The following is a 14239-nucleotide window of genomic DNA, read 5'->3' on the forward strand; positions in this document are numbered from 1 at the left end:
CTTAGCGGGGCGTCCCGGCCCGAAGGTGAGAGATCACCCCATTGTCCCCCATGACTGCTCCAGCGAACCCTGACATGGAACCAGTTCAACAGCCCGGCTCCTCCCTTGCTGTGCCCTCTCCTCACAGCTCCACCCCACACCCCTCCTTCCGGAAGAGGCCAGAGCAGCTCAGCCACTGTGACCCCTCAGAGCCCACAGCCCCGCTGCATCTGCCCACACGGGGTCCTATTCTCACCAACCTCCCCCCCCCCCCCCCCACTGCAGATTCCGGAGGGAGCCTCATGGCCCTGCTCTCCCTGCCCCTCCAGCACCGCACCCAATGGGGGAGCAGGGACCAGCTCGGAGCGGACCTGCTGGGCAGGAGGAGACCCATCTGGGCCTTGACAGGCAGAGTGAGTCTCGGCACAGAACCCAGCGCCCGCCTGGGGCTGCTCCCAGAGTCCTGGCACCCGTCAGTGTCCCTGGGCGGCCAGGCCTCTCACCGGCCATGTCTTTGGAGCAGTGGCCACCAACGGGTGATGCGCGGACCCTGGTGGTGCATGAGGTTCGGAAGGTTGGCGACCGTTGCTTTGGGGGACACCTTGAGCACAAAGCAAGTGGCACCAGCACCCGCCCCTCTGTCCCCTCCCCCTCCCCCCGCACCCCCTCACCCCCACCCCTGAGCGTGCTGACCAGGCAGAGGGAGGGGACAGCCCAAAGGTGGTGACGGACACCCCATGGCCTCTCGTTTCTGGGAAGCGGTGGCCTCGTCCAAGCTGGCCCTGGCTAACACAGAGCCACTGCCCAGGGCTGGCCGTGACCCGATGCCCCCTCCAAGGCCCACACCCGCCACGTGCAACAGCGTCAAAAGGGTGGCGCAGGCCCCGGGAGCCTGACCGCGCCCACTGTTTGCTGCACAGAACTCCGCCCTCTTTCTTGCTGTGACACCAAACCTGAGAACTTGGTGTCTGCTTCTTCCCTGAAACCCACACGGTCCCCAACATGCAGGGCCTGCTCTCACCTCGGTCACGATGGAGGAGCCGGGCATGTCGTACACCCAGCCGTGCCCGCAGGGGCCCAGCGGCAGGAGGCTCCTGTTGGCGGCCAGGCCGGCCAGCGGGTCCACGCAGTCCAGGCCGCTCCGGTTCCAGTCCACCGCGTAGCTGCGGCACTGGCGGGGGAAGGCCTCGCCCGCGGGCCCCGGGCCTCACCGTGAGGTTCAGCTCCTCCGCCGGCTCAGCTGGGCCACGCCCGGGCTCCGGCAGCGGTGCTCGGGGTGAAGCCAGGAAGACGATGCCCACGTAGATGGGGAATGAGGCCGAGAGCAGAGCGAGGAGGAGAAACGTTCGCTTCTGGAACCAGCCGACTCCCCGACCTGCTCCAGAGCGTCATCCCCGTGGGCCCGGCCCGCGCCCGCATCGCCAGGTCAGGGGTCCCCGGGGCTCCGGGCAGCGGGCGGGTCTGCCATGGAGCGGCTCCTGGGCCCGCGGAACCTGCGCCGCCAGCTGGAGAGGCCTCCCCCCCGCGGCCCGCTCCTTCCCCCGCAGCCTGCAGCACCACGGGGAGCAGGCTGACGGGGGCCACAGCGCCCCAAGCTCTCTCTCCACGGAACCCGCATGGCTGCCCAGTGAGCGTGCCGGCCAGGGAAGCTGCCTCTGGCTCGCGGCTCTCGTGCTGGTTCATTTGTTGACTCAACAAACATTCACCAGGTCCCGGCAATGGCAGGCGGCGCTGGGCTGGGCACAGGGACGAGTCGCCCTTCACTCCGCCAGCTCAGTCCCCGGGCAGGCTCCCCGAGGGACAGCCGCAGGCGAGGGCACAGGGGGCCCCACCCGGCCTCGGCCTCACATGCTATCGGCAGGGTCAGGGGGGTCGACAAGCGCGAGGCAAGGCAGGAGGAGTGAGGCGGCCGGCAAAGTGGCCCAGATGACCCCGAGCACACGCGGGGGCGGGGGCAGCCTGTGGTGGCCGGGCCCCCAGGCTCCAGGCCTTCATCCCGGGCCACCCTGCCCTCCGCAGGGGAATGCAGAGCACGGGCCTGCTCCCCACGGGGCAGAGCTGGGAGCCGGCCACGGGGTCCTCCGGCCTCCACCCCCCACACAGGCCGAGCCTCCCCATCCCGTCCCTGCACGTCACACGCGGGGCCCAGGCTGGGGACGGTGAGGGCCTGGCAGCAGCCGGCGCGGCGTTGGGTCAGCAGCAGCACCACCGAACCGGAAGCAGCTCTGGGTTTGCAGGTAACCCGTCCTCTGGCCGGGGCGGGTGGGATGGGACGGGTGCGAGGACCCAGCTCCCCACACAGACCCATCTCCCGCCGTCCTCGCCCGACTCCGCACGGCTGGGTTTCCCGGGACCCACCTGGGACCCCACCAGCGCCGCTGTCTCCCGGGCAGGCTCCCAGCTGCCCTGAAACGGCCTGACCCTGGGACAGGACCCAAGGTCCTCTGGCCACAGCGGTGAGGCCCCATGGGCCCAGGCCAGGGCTGCTGACAGGAGCCCCAGGACACACGACATTCAGGGCTCTCCACGCGCACAGGAGGGACAGGTGAACAGGTGCCCAGGGGTGCCCTTCGTTCCTGGGATGCGCACCCCTGGGCACCGGAGCCGCCTCCAGCCCAGTGGTTTGGTAACAAGCACGGCCCCTCCTGGGGGGACTGCAGCTCCGAGATCCCCTCCCACATGGCCAGAGGGGGAGCCAGGCAGGGAGAGGGAGTGGGGGACCCAGCACACTCAGCGCGGCCCTGGGCGAGGCAGGAAATGCAGTCTGCCTGCCTCCAGGAGCCTCGGGTGAGGAGTGGCTTTGTTCTAATGGGGGGCTCAGGTGGGCGCCTCGATGGCCCCTGGCCGCAGGAAAGACCAAGCCACCCCCCATCCTCATGAGCTAGCCACTGGCCCTGCCCCGTGAGCAAGCCTCTGTGAGAACCCCAGTGGCGCAGATCTCAGAGCTCCCAGGTCCAGGACGCGTTCATATGGGCAGGGGCGGGAGGAGGGGGGAGGGGTCCCAGCTCCGCAGGGACAGAGGCTCCTAGGCTCGACCCTCCAGACCTCGCCCTGTGCAGCCCTTCACCTGGCCGATCACCCGCATCCTCCATCGTGCCCTTCACGAAGCAGGTAAACTCAGTGTTACCGGAGATCTGCCAGCCGCTCCAGCAAATAATCAAATCCAAGAGGAAGGGGGTCATGGGAACCCCGATCTGCGGCCAAAGCAGGCGGAACTGTGGGAGCTGGGGCCCTCCTGCCTCTGAGGGGCACCTACAGTGGGGGGCGGCTTGTGGGACCCAGGCCTGAACTATGGGGTCTGACGCTCTGTGGGATCAAGCTAACGTGGGGTCAGAGAATTGCTTTTGGGGGGTAACCCAGAGTGACACAGGGAGAGGACTATGGGGGTGCCAGCTCCCCTGGCAGGGGTCTCCTGCGTGAGGAGTGGCCGAAGCCTGAAGGTCCTGCTCTCCACGCATCAGGGGGAGAAAGGGGGGTTCCTCCCCGCCCCCACCTCCCCAGCAGCCAGGCCAGATGAGACCTGACCTGAACTCCCACCGCTCATTTTTTCCCATGGACAGGAGCTGCCCCCAGCCCCCACCACAGATTGGGGGGCCCTCACCTTGCCCTGCATCCCTCCCTCGCCCCCTCTCCCAGCCCTGCTTCAGGCGATCCTGACGGCAAAGGGGAGAAGCTACCAAGGACTGTGGCCATGGCCCATCGGGAAGGGCCTGGCTGGTGTCACCATCCCAAGCTTGGAGGACGGCCAGGTGCTCACCAAGCATGTCCCATGACCCTTGCTGGCACCTGAGTTACCCACGCATCAGACACGAGAAACCAAGGCTCAGGGTCAGCCCCCGGCCCGCGTCACGTGTGCGGTCCTGGTGCCAGAGCATCCAGAGGAGAGGAGAGCGAGTGGGGGGGGGGGGGGGCCCGCTGACGCTCCACTAGGGACCCGGGATTCCATCCCATCCGACTCTCACGTGTCATGCAATCCTATCCGGCCTTCATTTTCTCAGCCATTTACAAACGCGAAGCTTGCTCTGAGCGTGCGGACCGAACCAGAGGGGGTGATGGGGCCCCGGGCAGACGATGGGCTCAGAGCGCAGGCCCTGGCTCAGGTTCAAAGCCCACCAGCAGCCGTGTCACAGTGACTGTGTCCCCCTGGGGCCCGGTCCGTTCCCCATCCGGAACTGAAAGCTCTTCCCAGACTGGTCTCTGGTGTCAGTTCAAGGCAGTGACGGGGCAACAGGCGACCGTGGGCCTGAGACATCACTGCGGCCTGTGCCGGGACCCCCGGCCTGAAACGGACCCTCTCCTTGAATGAATGAACAGACCAGGAAGCGAGTGTATTTTCTGCATCATGTTTTCTATAAATGCCAAGAGTAAAAAGGGGAGGGTGTGGGACGAGCACGGGACGGCGGCCGAGACGGGTGCCGAGCTCCTCGGCGCAGCATTGCCGTGGTCGCGGGCCGTGTGTGTCGTCGCTGCCCGGCCCCGTGAGGAAGCTGGGGCCGAGCCTGTAGTGTGTGGGTGCGCCTCTTCGGGCTGCCGTAATAAAGCACCATGGGCTGGGAGGTGAAACAGAGGGTTACTGCCTCACCGCTCTTTGGCCAGAAGTCCAAGATCAGGGTGTGGGCAGGGTGGGCTCCTCCTGAGGCTGAGGGCAGGGCTGTCCAGGCTGCTCGCCTTGGCTCGCACTTGACTGTCCTTCCCCCGTGTCTTCACATCCGCTTCCCTCTGTGTGTGTCTGTGTCTGCAGGTCTCCATTCTGCAAGGACACCAGTCATGGCGGGTTAGGGCCCACCCCGCTGACCTCGCTGTCACTTGGTCATTGGTGCAAGGGCCGATCTCTGAGTAAGGTCACATTCTGGGGTTGGTTTCAGCAAACCCCACATGCCAGCCCTCGAATGAGGAGAATAAAGAAAGGAAGGAGCCCTAGCCAGTTTGGCCCAGTGGATAGAGCGTCGGCCTGCAAACTGAAAGGTCCGGGGTTTGATTCCGGTCAAAGGCACATGCCCAGGTTATGGGCTCGATCCCCAGCAGGCAACGTGCAAGAGGCAGCCGATCCATGATCTGCTCTCATCACTGATATTTCTATCCCTCCCTCCCTCTCCCTTCCTCTCTGAAATCAATAAAAATGTATTTTTTTAAAAAAAAAGGAGAAGAAGAAGAAGGAATGGGTCAGAAGCACCGTTCCGGTGGTTCTGATACTTCAACAACACTGTGGAACCCTAAAAAATGTAATAAGGAGCGAGCTCCCATCGGATCATTAGCAAGTGGGATGAAGGGAAGCCTGCTTTCACGGGCGGCTTTGCTTCCCCGTGAGCACCCAGCGGCTGGTCAGTGGCCAGAGGGAAGACGAGTGTGTGCAGGAGAAGCCACTCCGACAGGCTGCACCTAGGCCGCCTCCCGGGACCGGGGACCCACCCACGGGGTGGCGTTGAACGGGGAACCCCGCGTCTGCCTTCTCGGAAGGAGGCCCGACCCAGACGTGGGTGACGCTGAGGAGCACGGCGCACCCAGTCAGTCCCGCACGTGGGGACGACCCAGAGAGGACGGAGGTGCTGCGTGAGGGGTCGCCCGCCCACTGCAGCTGCGCCCGAACGCGGCCCCGGTACCCTCACGGGAGGGCAGGCGGGCAGCGTCCCACTCTCCAGGGGAAAAAGCAGTGACACCCAGTTAATAATTTATCTTTTATTGAAATCGTTGAATACTTTACGTTACAGTAAATTTGATTGAAAAAAAAAATGAGGAAAGAAATCAATTTTAAAAAATACTCATGTTGAAATCAAATAAGCCAGCCAAACTGAGTACAAACCAATGAACCCGTAGGCGGTTTGCCCTTCAGTACGTGACTCCCACTATGTACAATTCTAGAATAAGAGGAAAGTCCATTAAACACTTCGAGAAGAGCCAGCGGCAGGGAGAGAGCAGTCATCCGCCCCGCCCACCGCTGGGGGCCCCGACCTCGGCCGCCCCCGCCTGGACCCCACGCGCAAGGCCAGGGCGAGGGTCCCACCGCCAGCCTGCATGCAGTCCTACAAGTCACACGCTGTGCAATTTAAGGCTTCTTATGGGTCGGATGGTGGATAAACACTTTTTCTTAAAAAAATAAGCACAGTCGTGGTGGCGTCAGAGAACCTGAAGAGGCGAGACCTCGCACGTCATCTTCTCTGACATCTCGACTCACAAAAATCAACCTTTGGGCGGGTGTCTGAGGGCACCAGCCAGAGAGAAACACTGGCCGTGTGCTCTGCGCCCGAGGCCTCAGACGCCACGCGAAGCTGGGCCGGCACTGACTAGGGGCGTGGGGCAGGCGGCCCTCGAAGCCCAGGCACTCAGGGCCACGCACGTGCGTGCGCCCGCAGGAAACAGAAAGCAAGAGGAAAGGAGACAGACGAGTATTCTAACTTAGAGGATACATGTCGACAAGGTCAAAATCGCATATGAAACCACCCCCGCAGACGGCTTCCCGCACCCGGGTGGCCGCACACCCACCCGCAGGAAGAAACTGGGGGGAGGTTTTGGGTTTTTTTGTTTTTGTGTTTTGGGGTGTTTTTTCTTTTTTTTTTTTTTTTTTTTTTTTAACAAACCTGAGTAATTGTCAGAGTCAATAAATAGGAGGAGAGAAGTAAATGCTAAATATAACGGCCAGACACCGGCAGGGCCTACAGCAGCAAGGGTTCTCTCGGAGCCCTCTGTCCCCAGGTGCGTCCGGCCCGGCGCCACGCACTTAAATGAGGACTCGGGACAGACCGGGCCCCAGCACCACCCTTTCTAACCGGACCAATGCCTCATCCCGGGCCACGGCCCGCCAGGACAAGGGGTGCCTGACCTGCTCACCTCTCTCTCCCCCTTCACAGAAATCATTCCCTTTTGAACCAGTTTTTGTTAAAGGCAAAAATGACAGAAGTATCATCGAGCTGGAGTCTTATTTGGTTGACGTGCCCGGCGGGCGGCGGCCCCAGCCCCGGCCCCGGACTCAGATGTTCAGGAGGTCCTCGTCGCTGTCGTCGTGGAAGGACCGCAGGCCGCTGGGGGGGCCGGGCCTTGGCGCTGCGGCCCGGGGCAGCCCCCGCCTGGCCTTGTCGCCGCCCACCAGCCCCACCCGGGTGTCGCGGAGCGTCTTCCTCGGTGGGTGGCGCATTGGGTGGGTGCTTGCGGCCCCAGTCCCTCTGCCCGAGTGCACGCGCACCTCTGGGATGGTCAGGACCTCGTCCTCGCTGTCCTGGTCGTCCCCGTGCAGGGAGGCGAGGGTCGCGGCCTCCACGGGCTTGGTGGTGACGTGGCCGTTCTCCTGCCCGTCCTTCCCGGGCCGCGGGGCCGGCGCCTGGATCTCTTCCATCAGCCACTCCGTTTCGTTCTCGTCCACCTCCTCCTCCTTGTTGACCTGCTGGGGACACAGCGGAGCCCGTGGAGCCCACCTGCGGCCAGGTCCACTGCTGCACACCCGCCTTCCCACCCACCCAGGTCAGGGCCCCCACTTCTGCCCGCCCAGCCGCGTGGCCAGCCAGGCAGCCGGCGTCACAGGGGCAGGAAAGCAGCCGGTGAGTCCGGCCCCCCCCTGCTCACAGGAGCCCGCGCCCTGGGCGGGGCAGGTGGGGGGAAGGCCGTGAGTCGGGGTCCAGCTAAGATAAGCCTTTAGCAGGCAACTTGGCAGTAACATCAGGAGCCGTGAGCACATTATTGCCCTTTGGTCCTCTTTCCTGGAAACGTGCCTTGAAGGAAATCACCCAAATGCCAGAGGCACAAAAGCTTCCACCATCGAGAACACGGGTTCAGAACAGTCCAAAAGTAGGAGCCACCGACGTGAGGTGCTCAGAAACCAGCTGCCTCCTCGGTGAGGACAGAAGGAATAAAAGATGGACTTGTGTTTGGGCTAAAAGCCACCGACGGCTTTCCCTTCCTATCTCCAGCTGCTGGTGATGACGTTCCTCTCATCACCGACTGACAGCACAGCCCCCCGCCCACAGATCTCCTGGGGGGTGGGGTGGGGACGTACCTTGGAGTATTTGTAGGACACGTTTGCACTTCCTCTACAGCAGCTGGTGAGCTTACTCAGCACCGTTTCCCTGCAAGAGACCAGTTACTCCAGGTGGACCCAGCAGGGCTCCCAGCCTAACGGAGAAGGTGTGGCCGCCCCGCCCCCCCCCCCCCCCCCCCCCGCCTCTCCACACACAGGAGCACTAAACCCAGGATGGCGGCCAGAACACCATGGAATCAGACAGAAGGGGGTCAAATCCCGCCCCACCGCTTGGCAGTCCAGCGAGGCCTGGAGCCAGCTATCGGGCATCCGTGCTTCTGCTTTTCCACGCATGAACGAGTCGGGACACCTTCCTGAACCCCAAGGCTGCACCGAGACTGCGAGGGCCACTGCATGGGTGACTAACCCCCGGACGGCTCACGCCCAAGCCCTCTGCTGGCCTCTGGCTCACAGCAGATGAGAGAGGACAGGGAGCCCAGAGCTGGCCTGCTCCTCTGCCCGGCCCAGGGCTGACCCCCACAGGGCTCAGCTGCACGCCTGTCACGTGTGACGTGGAAACCCGATGGGAAGTCACACGCGATGAGTGACGAGCCCTTGCCCGCAGCAGGTGCCTCTAAGCGATTACTTTACGAGGGACAAGGGGAGGGAGGGAGCTAGATTGGGAGGCAGTCTGCTCGTGGCAGGTATTTAGCTTGCTGTCCCTCATCCAGGCACCCCGGGAACCGGCTGGCCAGGCCAGGGCGCAGAGCGCGGCCATGGCATGAGGGTGGAGCCTGGCGGAGCACCTGGGACACCTCATCGCAGAAATGCAGGCATTTATAAAACTCAACTGGAAGCCACCCCCTGGCTCTAACTTTTGGGCTCTGGTTGCTGTTGGGCCCCCCTGGATGCGACTCTGCCCACGGCCCCCCCCCTCTCCTTACCGCCTCTCCTTCTTGTAGAGCAGCAGGGTCAGCAGGCAGCCCGTGAGCGCCACCAGCAGCAGGCTGAGCACCGCGCCCACCGCCTGGCTCCGCTCCGAGAGCCCCGTGCGCGCCGGCGCGTCCGCCCCAGTGTCCTCGCTGTCGAAGCCCGGCCTGCAAGGAAGGCACGTCACTCGGGGCCTGCTGCTACGGCGGGGCCCGCAGCGCCCCCCGGGAGCGGCTCTGATTGCCACACCCCACGTCGCACCACACAAGATCCACCAGACACGAAACCCCAACTCGGAACTGTCTTGATTACGAGTCCAGGCAGAAGCATCGGGAAACAGGCTGAACACCCAGCCTGGAGCCACGGGGACGGAAGGAATGAGAAAGCTGAGCTTTGAGGGACGCACTCCTCGGTCCTGGCCCGTCCCTCTGTAGGGCCTCGGGGAACAGAAGCAAGGAGTTGGAGGGACCTGGGAGATGCTCTGAAGACTCTGCCCTCAGAGCCAGAGGCCCCCTGAGCCAGGACCAGTCGGCGCCGGGGACACCGCCACGCACCGGGGCGTGACGTCGGACGGTGCTCGTCACCCAGGCCCCAGTGTGATTTGTTTCTACTTCTGGTCCCTCCCGTGACCCGTGAGTACTGAAAAGTGTGACTTTGTCTCCAAATGTACTTCCACTTTCCAGTGACTCTCCTGTCACTGCTCCTAGCTGAACGCACCGCGTGTGCCGGTGAGATGGCCACGTGCAAGAACTTGCTGAGCCTTGCTCTACATCCCTGCTCCTGGGAAAGTCAGGACAAGGATGACTCTTTCTTTGCTGGACTAGCGCCCACAGAGAGTCAAAGACAAAACCAATGTCAGATTTAAGATCTCCAGGTGGGGCCTGGGCTCTCCCGGCATGGTCCCTGCCATGGCTTTCTGCCGACTGCAGGGTCCTTCAGGCAATGAAGGACAGCGACTACAGGCAGGAACGCAGTTTTCTCCTGATCTTGTCTCAGGACAGAGAATAGGAAGCTTCTGTGATTCGGTAACGTGGATGAGACAGAAAGAGAGCAACAGAAGAAGAGAGCCATGGATGCGCTCTGCTTTGGATGAGGCCCTAAACCTGGCACCACGGCTGTGCCAGGGAACCCGGGGTGGGCACCAGAGAGGCAGGTTCCCGAGGCCACGGAGGCTGCCACCTCCCTTCCCGCAACAAGAAGCCCTCAGGGCAGAAAGTACTTCCCTCGAGGTAAAGTGCCGTTAACCACACAGTAGCTTGTACTAGAAAACAGAAGGTTAGCTGGGAACAAAGATGGGATAGAGCTGCCACCTTCCAGGGGCCACCAAGGGACACGTTGCTGGAAGAAGACATGAGAAGAGAAAGGCACTCGGGGCCCAAGGTGCACTCGAGCTGATACTGCTGGGAGTGGACCACCGAGACAGGACATGGACAACGGCTGAAGCCAGGTGCTGGCTACTAGGGTTTACCTCTACCACTTCTCTAGATTTGTTCATGTTTGAATTCTTTCCACAATAAAACACTGGGCGGAAAACACACACACACACTAATGCTGGAGCTGAGTTTTGAGCGAGGAGGTGGGGGTAAAGTTGCTAAGTGTCCATCCAGAGAGGAAAGTGACCGAGAACAAGCTCCCACCAGCACCGGGACGCCGCACTCACCCCAGAGGACACACGGCGGAGGTGTACCAAGAGAAGAGGTACTGGCAGTCGGCGGTCTCGTGGTTGAACTCGGGGATCCCCTCCTTCACCAAAGGGTCACAGTGGAAGAAGATGGTGGAAGAGACCGTTTTTGTCTTATCTTTCCCGCATTTGGAGGACGAGGAAAACACCACATCCAGATCCCCATCTGTCAGAAAGGAAGGCGAGCACACAACACAGCAACGTTATCACCACTATTTCAGTAACAGTTCATCTTCTCAAAGTTTATAAAAAGTTTGCAAAGACTTAAAGTCAAGCAGAAGGGTCCCTCATCAAATGTCCCGTGTGCCCTTCCTCACAGGCCACCTGCACACACGATGGAGCCTCTCCCCTAAGTCAGTGTGCAAGACAGCCTGAGCCTTGACTGAAAAGGGCTGGCTTTGTTCTCAGGTAACAATAGGACCTGGAGTGGCAGCTGGCTAGGTGGTACTGGCCTCCCTGGAGACTGGAATAAACCAAGTGAGAAACCAACCAACCAGCTAGCCAGCTAATTAATCAACTAGGTAACCAACCAACCATCCAATCAACCAGCCAGCCAGCAAGCCAACTATTTAATTAACCAGCCAGACAGCCAATCAACCAACCAACCAATCAGCCAATCAATCAACCAACCAATTAACCAACCAAACCAATGTAATGGAGCCTCAATAAAAGCTCTGGCCCCCAGGGGGCAGTGAGCTCCTTGGTTGGCAATACTGGGCGCACTGTGTCACACACTGACCTGGGAATGTACACACCCCAATCCCGCAGGGAGAAAGCAGGGGGTCTGGCTCCCTCCTGACCCTGCCTGCATGCTTCTTCCTTTGGCTGATTTTCATCTACATCCTTTCACTGGAATGAACCACACCGGGACCAAGAGCTCTCAGTGAGTCTCAGAGCCCTTTCAGGGAATGATCAAACCTGAGGCTGGCGATGGGAGCCCCCAAACTAACAGTTGGTGTTAGAAGTGAGGCAGCCTTGTGTGGATTCAGTCCACTCCCCACTCTGTAGGCGATTCGAACTGTTCAGTCAGCCACAGCGGGGAGGCCGGGAGGTTAGTGTGTGAGGCAGACAGATCAGAGAGGGGAGCCCTGGGACCCAGGCTGTTCAACCCACTGGGATGGATGCACACAAGGCAAGAATAGTACCAGGGCTTAAATATATTTTTTTTAATTTTAAAATCAAGGCATTAAAATAAAATAAAAAAGGATCTGAGATTTCAACTGAGGGGACTTCATGAATATTGTAAACCTCTTCCTTCGAGGGAGTGAAATGGACCAACGGGAAAACGCAATCACCTTGAACGTAGTATTTGGTTCTATCGGAAGCCCCCACTTTCCTGCTGAAGTGCTGGTCGCTGGGCTTCACCTGGCAGACGCTGGCCCCGTAGCAGGCCGGGTTGTTGGAGCTCGTGATGGAAGAAAGCTGGATCTCATACAGGTACTTGTCCCCGTTGGTCCGAATGTCCCCGGAGGCACTGAACTGCCTGGAGAGACAGAAAAGGCAGCAGTGACTCCGGCCGTCCTTTAACAAAGCTGTTTACACCCGGCCAGCGTGGCTCAGTGGGTAAGTGTCAACCTATGAACCAGGAGGTCACAGTTCCATCCCCGGTCAGGGCACGCGCCAAGGTTGCGGGCTGGATCCTGTCGGAGGTGTGCAGGAGGCAGCTGATCAATGATCCTCAGCATTGATGTTTCTAGCTCCCGCCCCCCTCCTCTCTGAAATCAACACAAATGTATTTTAAAAAAGAAAGCTGTTTAGACCCACAGTCCTGGGAGCAAGTGCGGACGGCAGGACGCGCCCGTTCTCCAGGCCCGCGAGGACCCTGGTGGGCAGACTTCCGTCCCCACCACGTGGCACTCTGCACAGTGCGCCTTCTTTGAACTGCACAGCACACACCCGCCTCACCCTGTCCCGGCCCTGCCACACACCGGCCTCCTGACCCCAAGAACCTCCCGGTGACACTGCCAAGATGCTGATCCGTTTTTCAGAAGCTGATTAGCCCACAGATCCCTGATTAAAAATTGTTTCTGAGAGCTTTGGCTTCAACCCCGGGGTTATCATAAAGTGAGGGGGGCGGAGCGCCTGTATTTTTACACTCAAGAGGATTCACCTTCTTTGGTGTGAAAACCTAAGAGTTGAGCAGTTTCCCTGGACGAGCAGGCTGTGCCGACAGCCTGGGCACAGTAACTCGGGCACACGGCCTGTTTATCTTGTGGTGCTCCCGCCAGGCAGAGACCCGAGCTGCCGGGTCCATCTGGAACGCACGGCCGCACTCGGAGGATATGCTCACTTACTTAAAGTAAATGTCCCCGAGGCTGACGCTCTTGCCGTTGACGGGGTTGGTGATGGTCCCGTTCACCATCTGCACCTCCTGGGGCTTCACGGCGCAGGCAGCCCGCGAGTCCCAGCTGAAGTGGTAGGTGCAGGTGTCCACGTCGAGCCTGGAGGGGTGCGGGGACGGTCACACCCAGGGCCAGGCGGGCGTCTTGAGGAGATGGCACACAGCCGCAGGCCCTGTTCACCTTCAGGTTCCAGCCCCCTCCCCCCAACACACCCCCCCTCCCCCCGGCAACAGGCAGGCAGCTCTAAGACGGCTCTTTTGTTCACTTTCCACAAAACCATCTCAGGAAAGAGGACCAGCCGGTACATCAGCAACGTAGAAAGGTAGGCAACAATTTAATACAATTCCTTAAATTTAGAAACCGTGCAACATCGAAAAGCCAAAAAAATTTGCTCCTAGATTTCTGAATTCTTGTTTGACAAGTGTTAGACTCATAAGTTGACCACGCCGTGGACAACGGACAACTCCCGGGTCTTCCCTTTCCCAAGCTCAGCTCTGGAGGGAAGGGATTCTTTGTTCACAAATAGCAGCTCACATGCTCCCTCTGCTGGCCACACTTCCCTCAGGCCAGATGCAGAACTGCCTGGAGAATTCTAGTAAATTCCAAGAGCCTCCCAGGTGCCACCCACCTGCCCGTGGGCCCGCACTTAACACGATCAACGCCCTTTTGGCTCCGTGACTTCCAAGGACGGAGGCCAGTGACATGCCGCCTCACGTGGTTGCTCTGGTCTAGTCACCGCGTGTCCCCACGCATTTTCCTTGTGGGGAGCAGCCCTTCCCCCAGCCCAGGCCCCTCCCTGGCATGGCCACCAGCATCCTCTTCCTGCTCACACATCCACACGCCGGGAAAACCAGAGAGAAACGCTGTGGCGCCCCCGCCACGCCCCACGGCCCCGCCCCGCCCTCACCTCCTGAAGGCGGGCCTGCCCACGGTCTTCGCACACGTCAGTTCTATGACGGCAGACGCAGTCTTGTTTTCACCACACGCGTCGCCTTTTGAATACGTCACGATGATTTTGTCGTCTGAAACACACGGTGAGGGAAAAGCCGTTCGTTCTCACATAGCGTGAAAACCTTCCAAGTCAGGAATCCAAATCTGCACTAGGGACCAGGACAGAAAGAATGCTGGGCTTCCTGGAAACTCATCGCCGGGTCATCGGCCCGGTGAGGGCCTCCTGGCCCCGCTGCTCACACAGAGACCTGGGTCCGACCCCAGCCTCCTGCTCACCAGTTTCAGGACGAGTCGTGGCCTCCGTGTGTGTGTCAGAAACACCAAACCCGGAGGCGGGAGAGAGCACGGAGCAGGACCCTCAATTAACAGCCGCGCTCAGCACTGTGCCGGCAGCCCCTCCCTTACCGTCCC

General features: G+C 60.9%; 1 protein-coding gene across 4 annotated transcripts in view; it reads right to left on the reverse strand.

The window, feature by feature from the left end:
* Nucleotides 1-4306: 4306 nt before the first annotated feature.
* IGF2R (insulin like growth factor 2 receptor) overlaps nucleotides 4307-14239 on the reverse strand; it is a 92918-nt gene continuing 82985 nt past the window's right edge. Inside the window, exons 42-49 of one of the 4 annotated variants that reach the window (XM_036318306.1) lie at nucleotides 13785-13899; nucleotides 12830-12976; nucleotides 11831-12018; nucleotides 10515-10701; nucleotides 8869-9021; nucleotides 7964-8033; nucleotides 7157-7354; nucleotides 4307-4729 (exon numbers count right to left, since the gene is read on the reverse strand). In XM_036318306.1, the coding sequence (XP_036174199.1) occupies nucleotides 4586-4729; nucleotides 7157-7354; nucleotides 7964-8033; nucleotides 8869-9021; nucleotides 10515-10701; nucleotides 11831-12018; nucleotides 12830-12976; nucleotides 13785-13899 (1202 nt within the window). In that variant the 3' untranslated portion in view covers nucleotides 4307-4585. Of the gene's footprint in view, nucleotides 4730-5640; nucleotides 7355-7963; nucleotides 8034-8868; nucleotides 9022-10514; nucleotides 10702-11830; nucleotides 12019-12829; nucleotides 12977-13784; nucleotides 13900-14239 lie in introns of those variants that run through there. The other 3 variants (XM_036318305.1, XM_036318303.1, XR_004969008.1) reach the window with 3 other exon arrangements.

This window comes from Myotis myotis, unplaced genomic scaffold (genome assembly GCF_014108235.1).
Source record: "Myotis myotis isolate mMyoMyo1 unplaced genomic scaffold, mMyoMyo1.p scaffold_m19_p_7, whole genome shotgun sequence".
In the NCBI taxonomy this organism is placed as follows: domain Eukaryota; kingdom Metazoa; phylum Chordata; class Mammalia; order Chiroptera; family Vespertilionidae; genus Myotis; species Myotis myotis.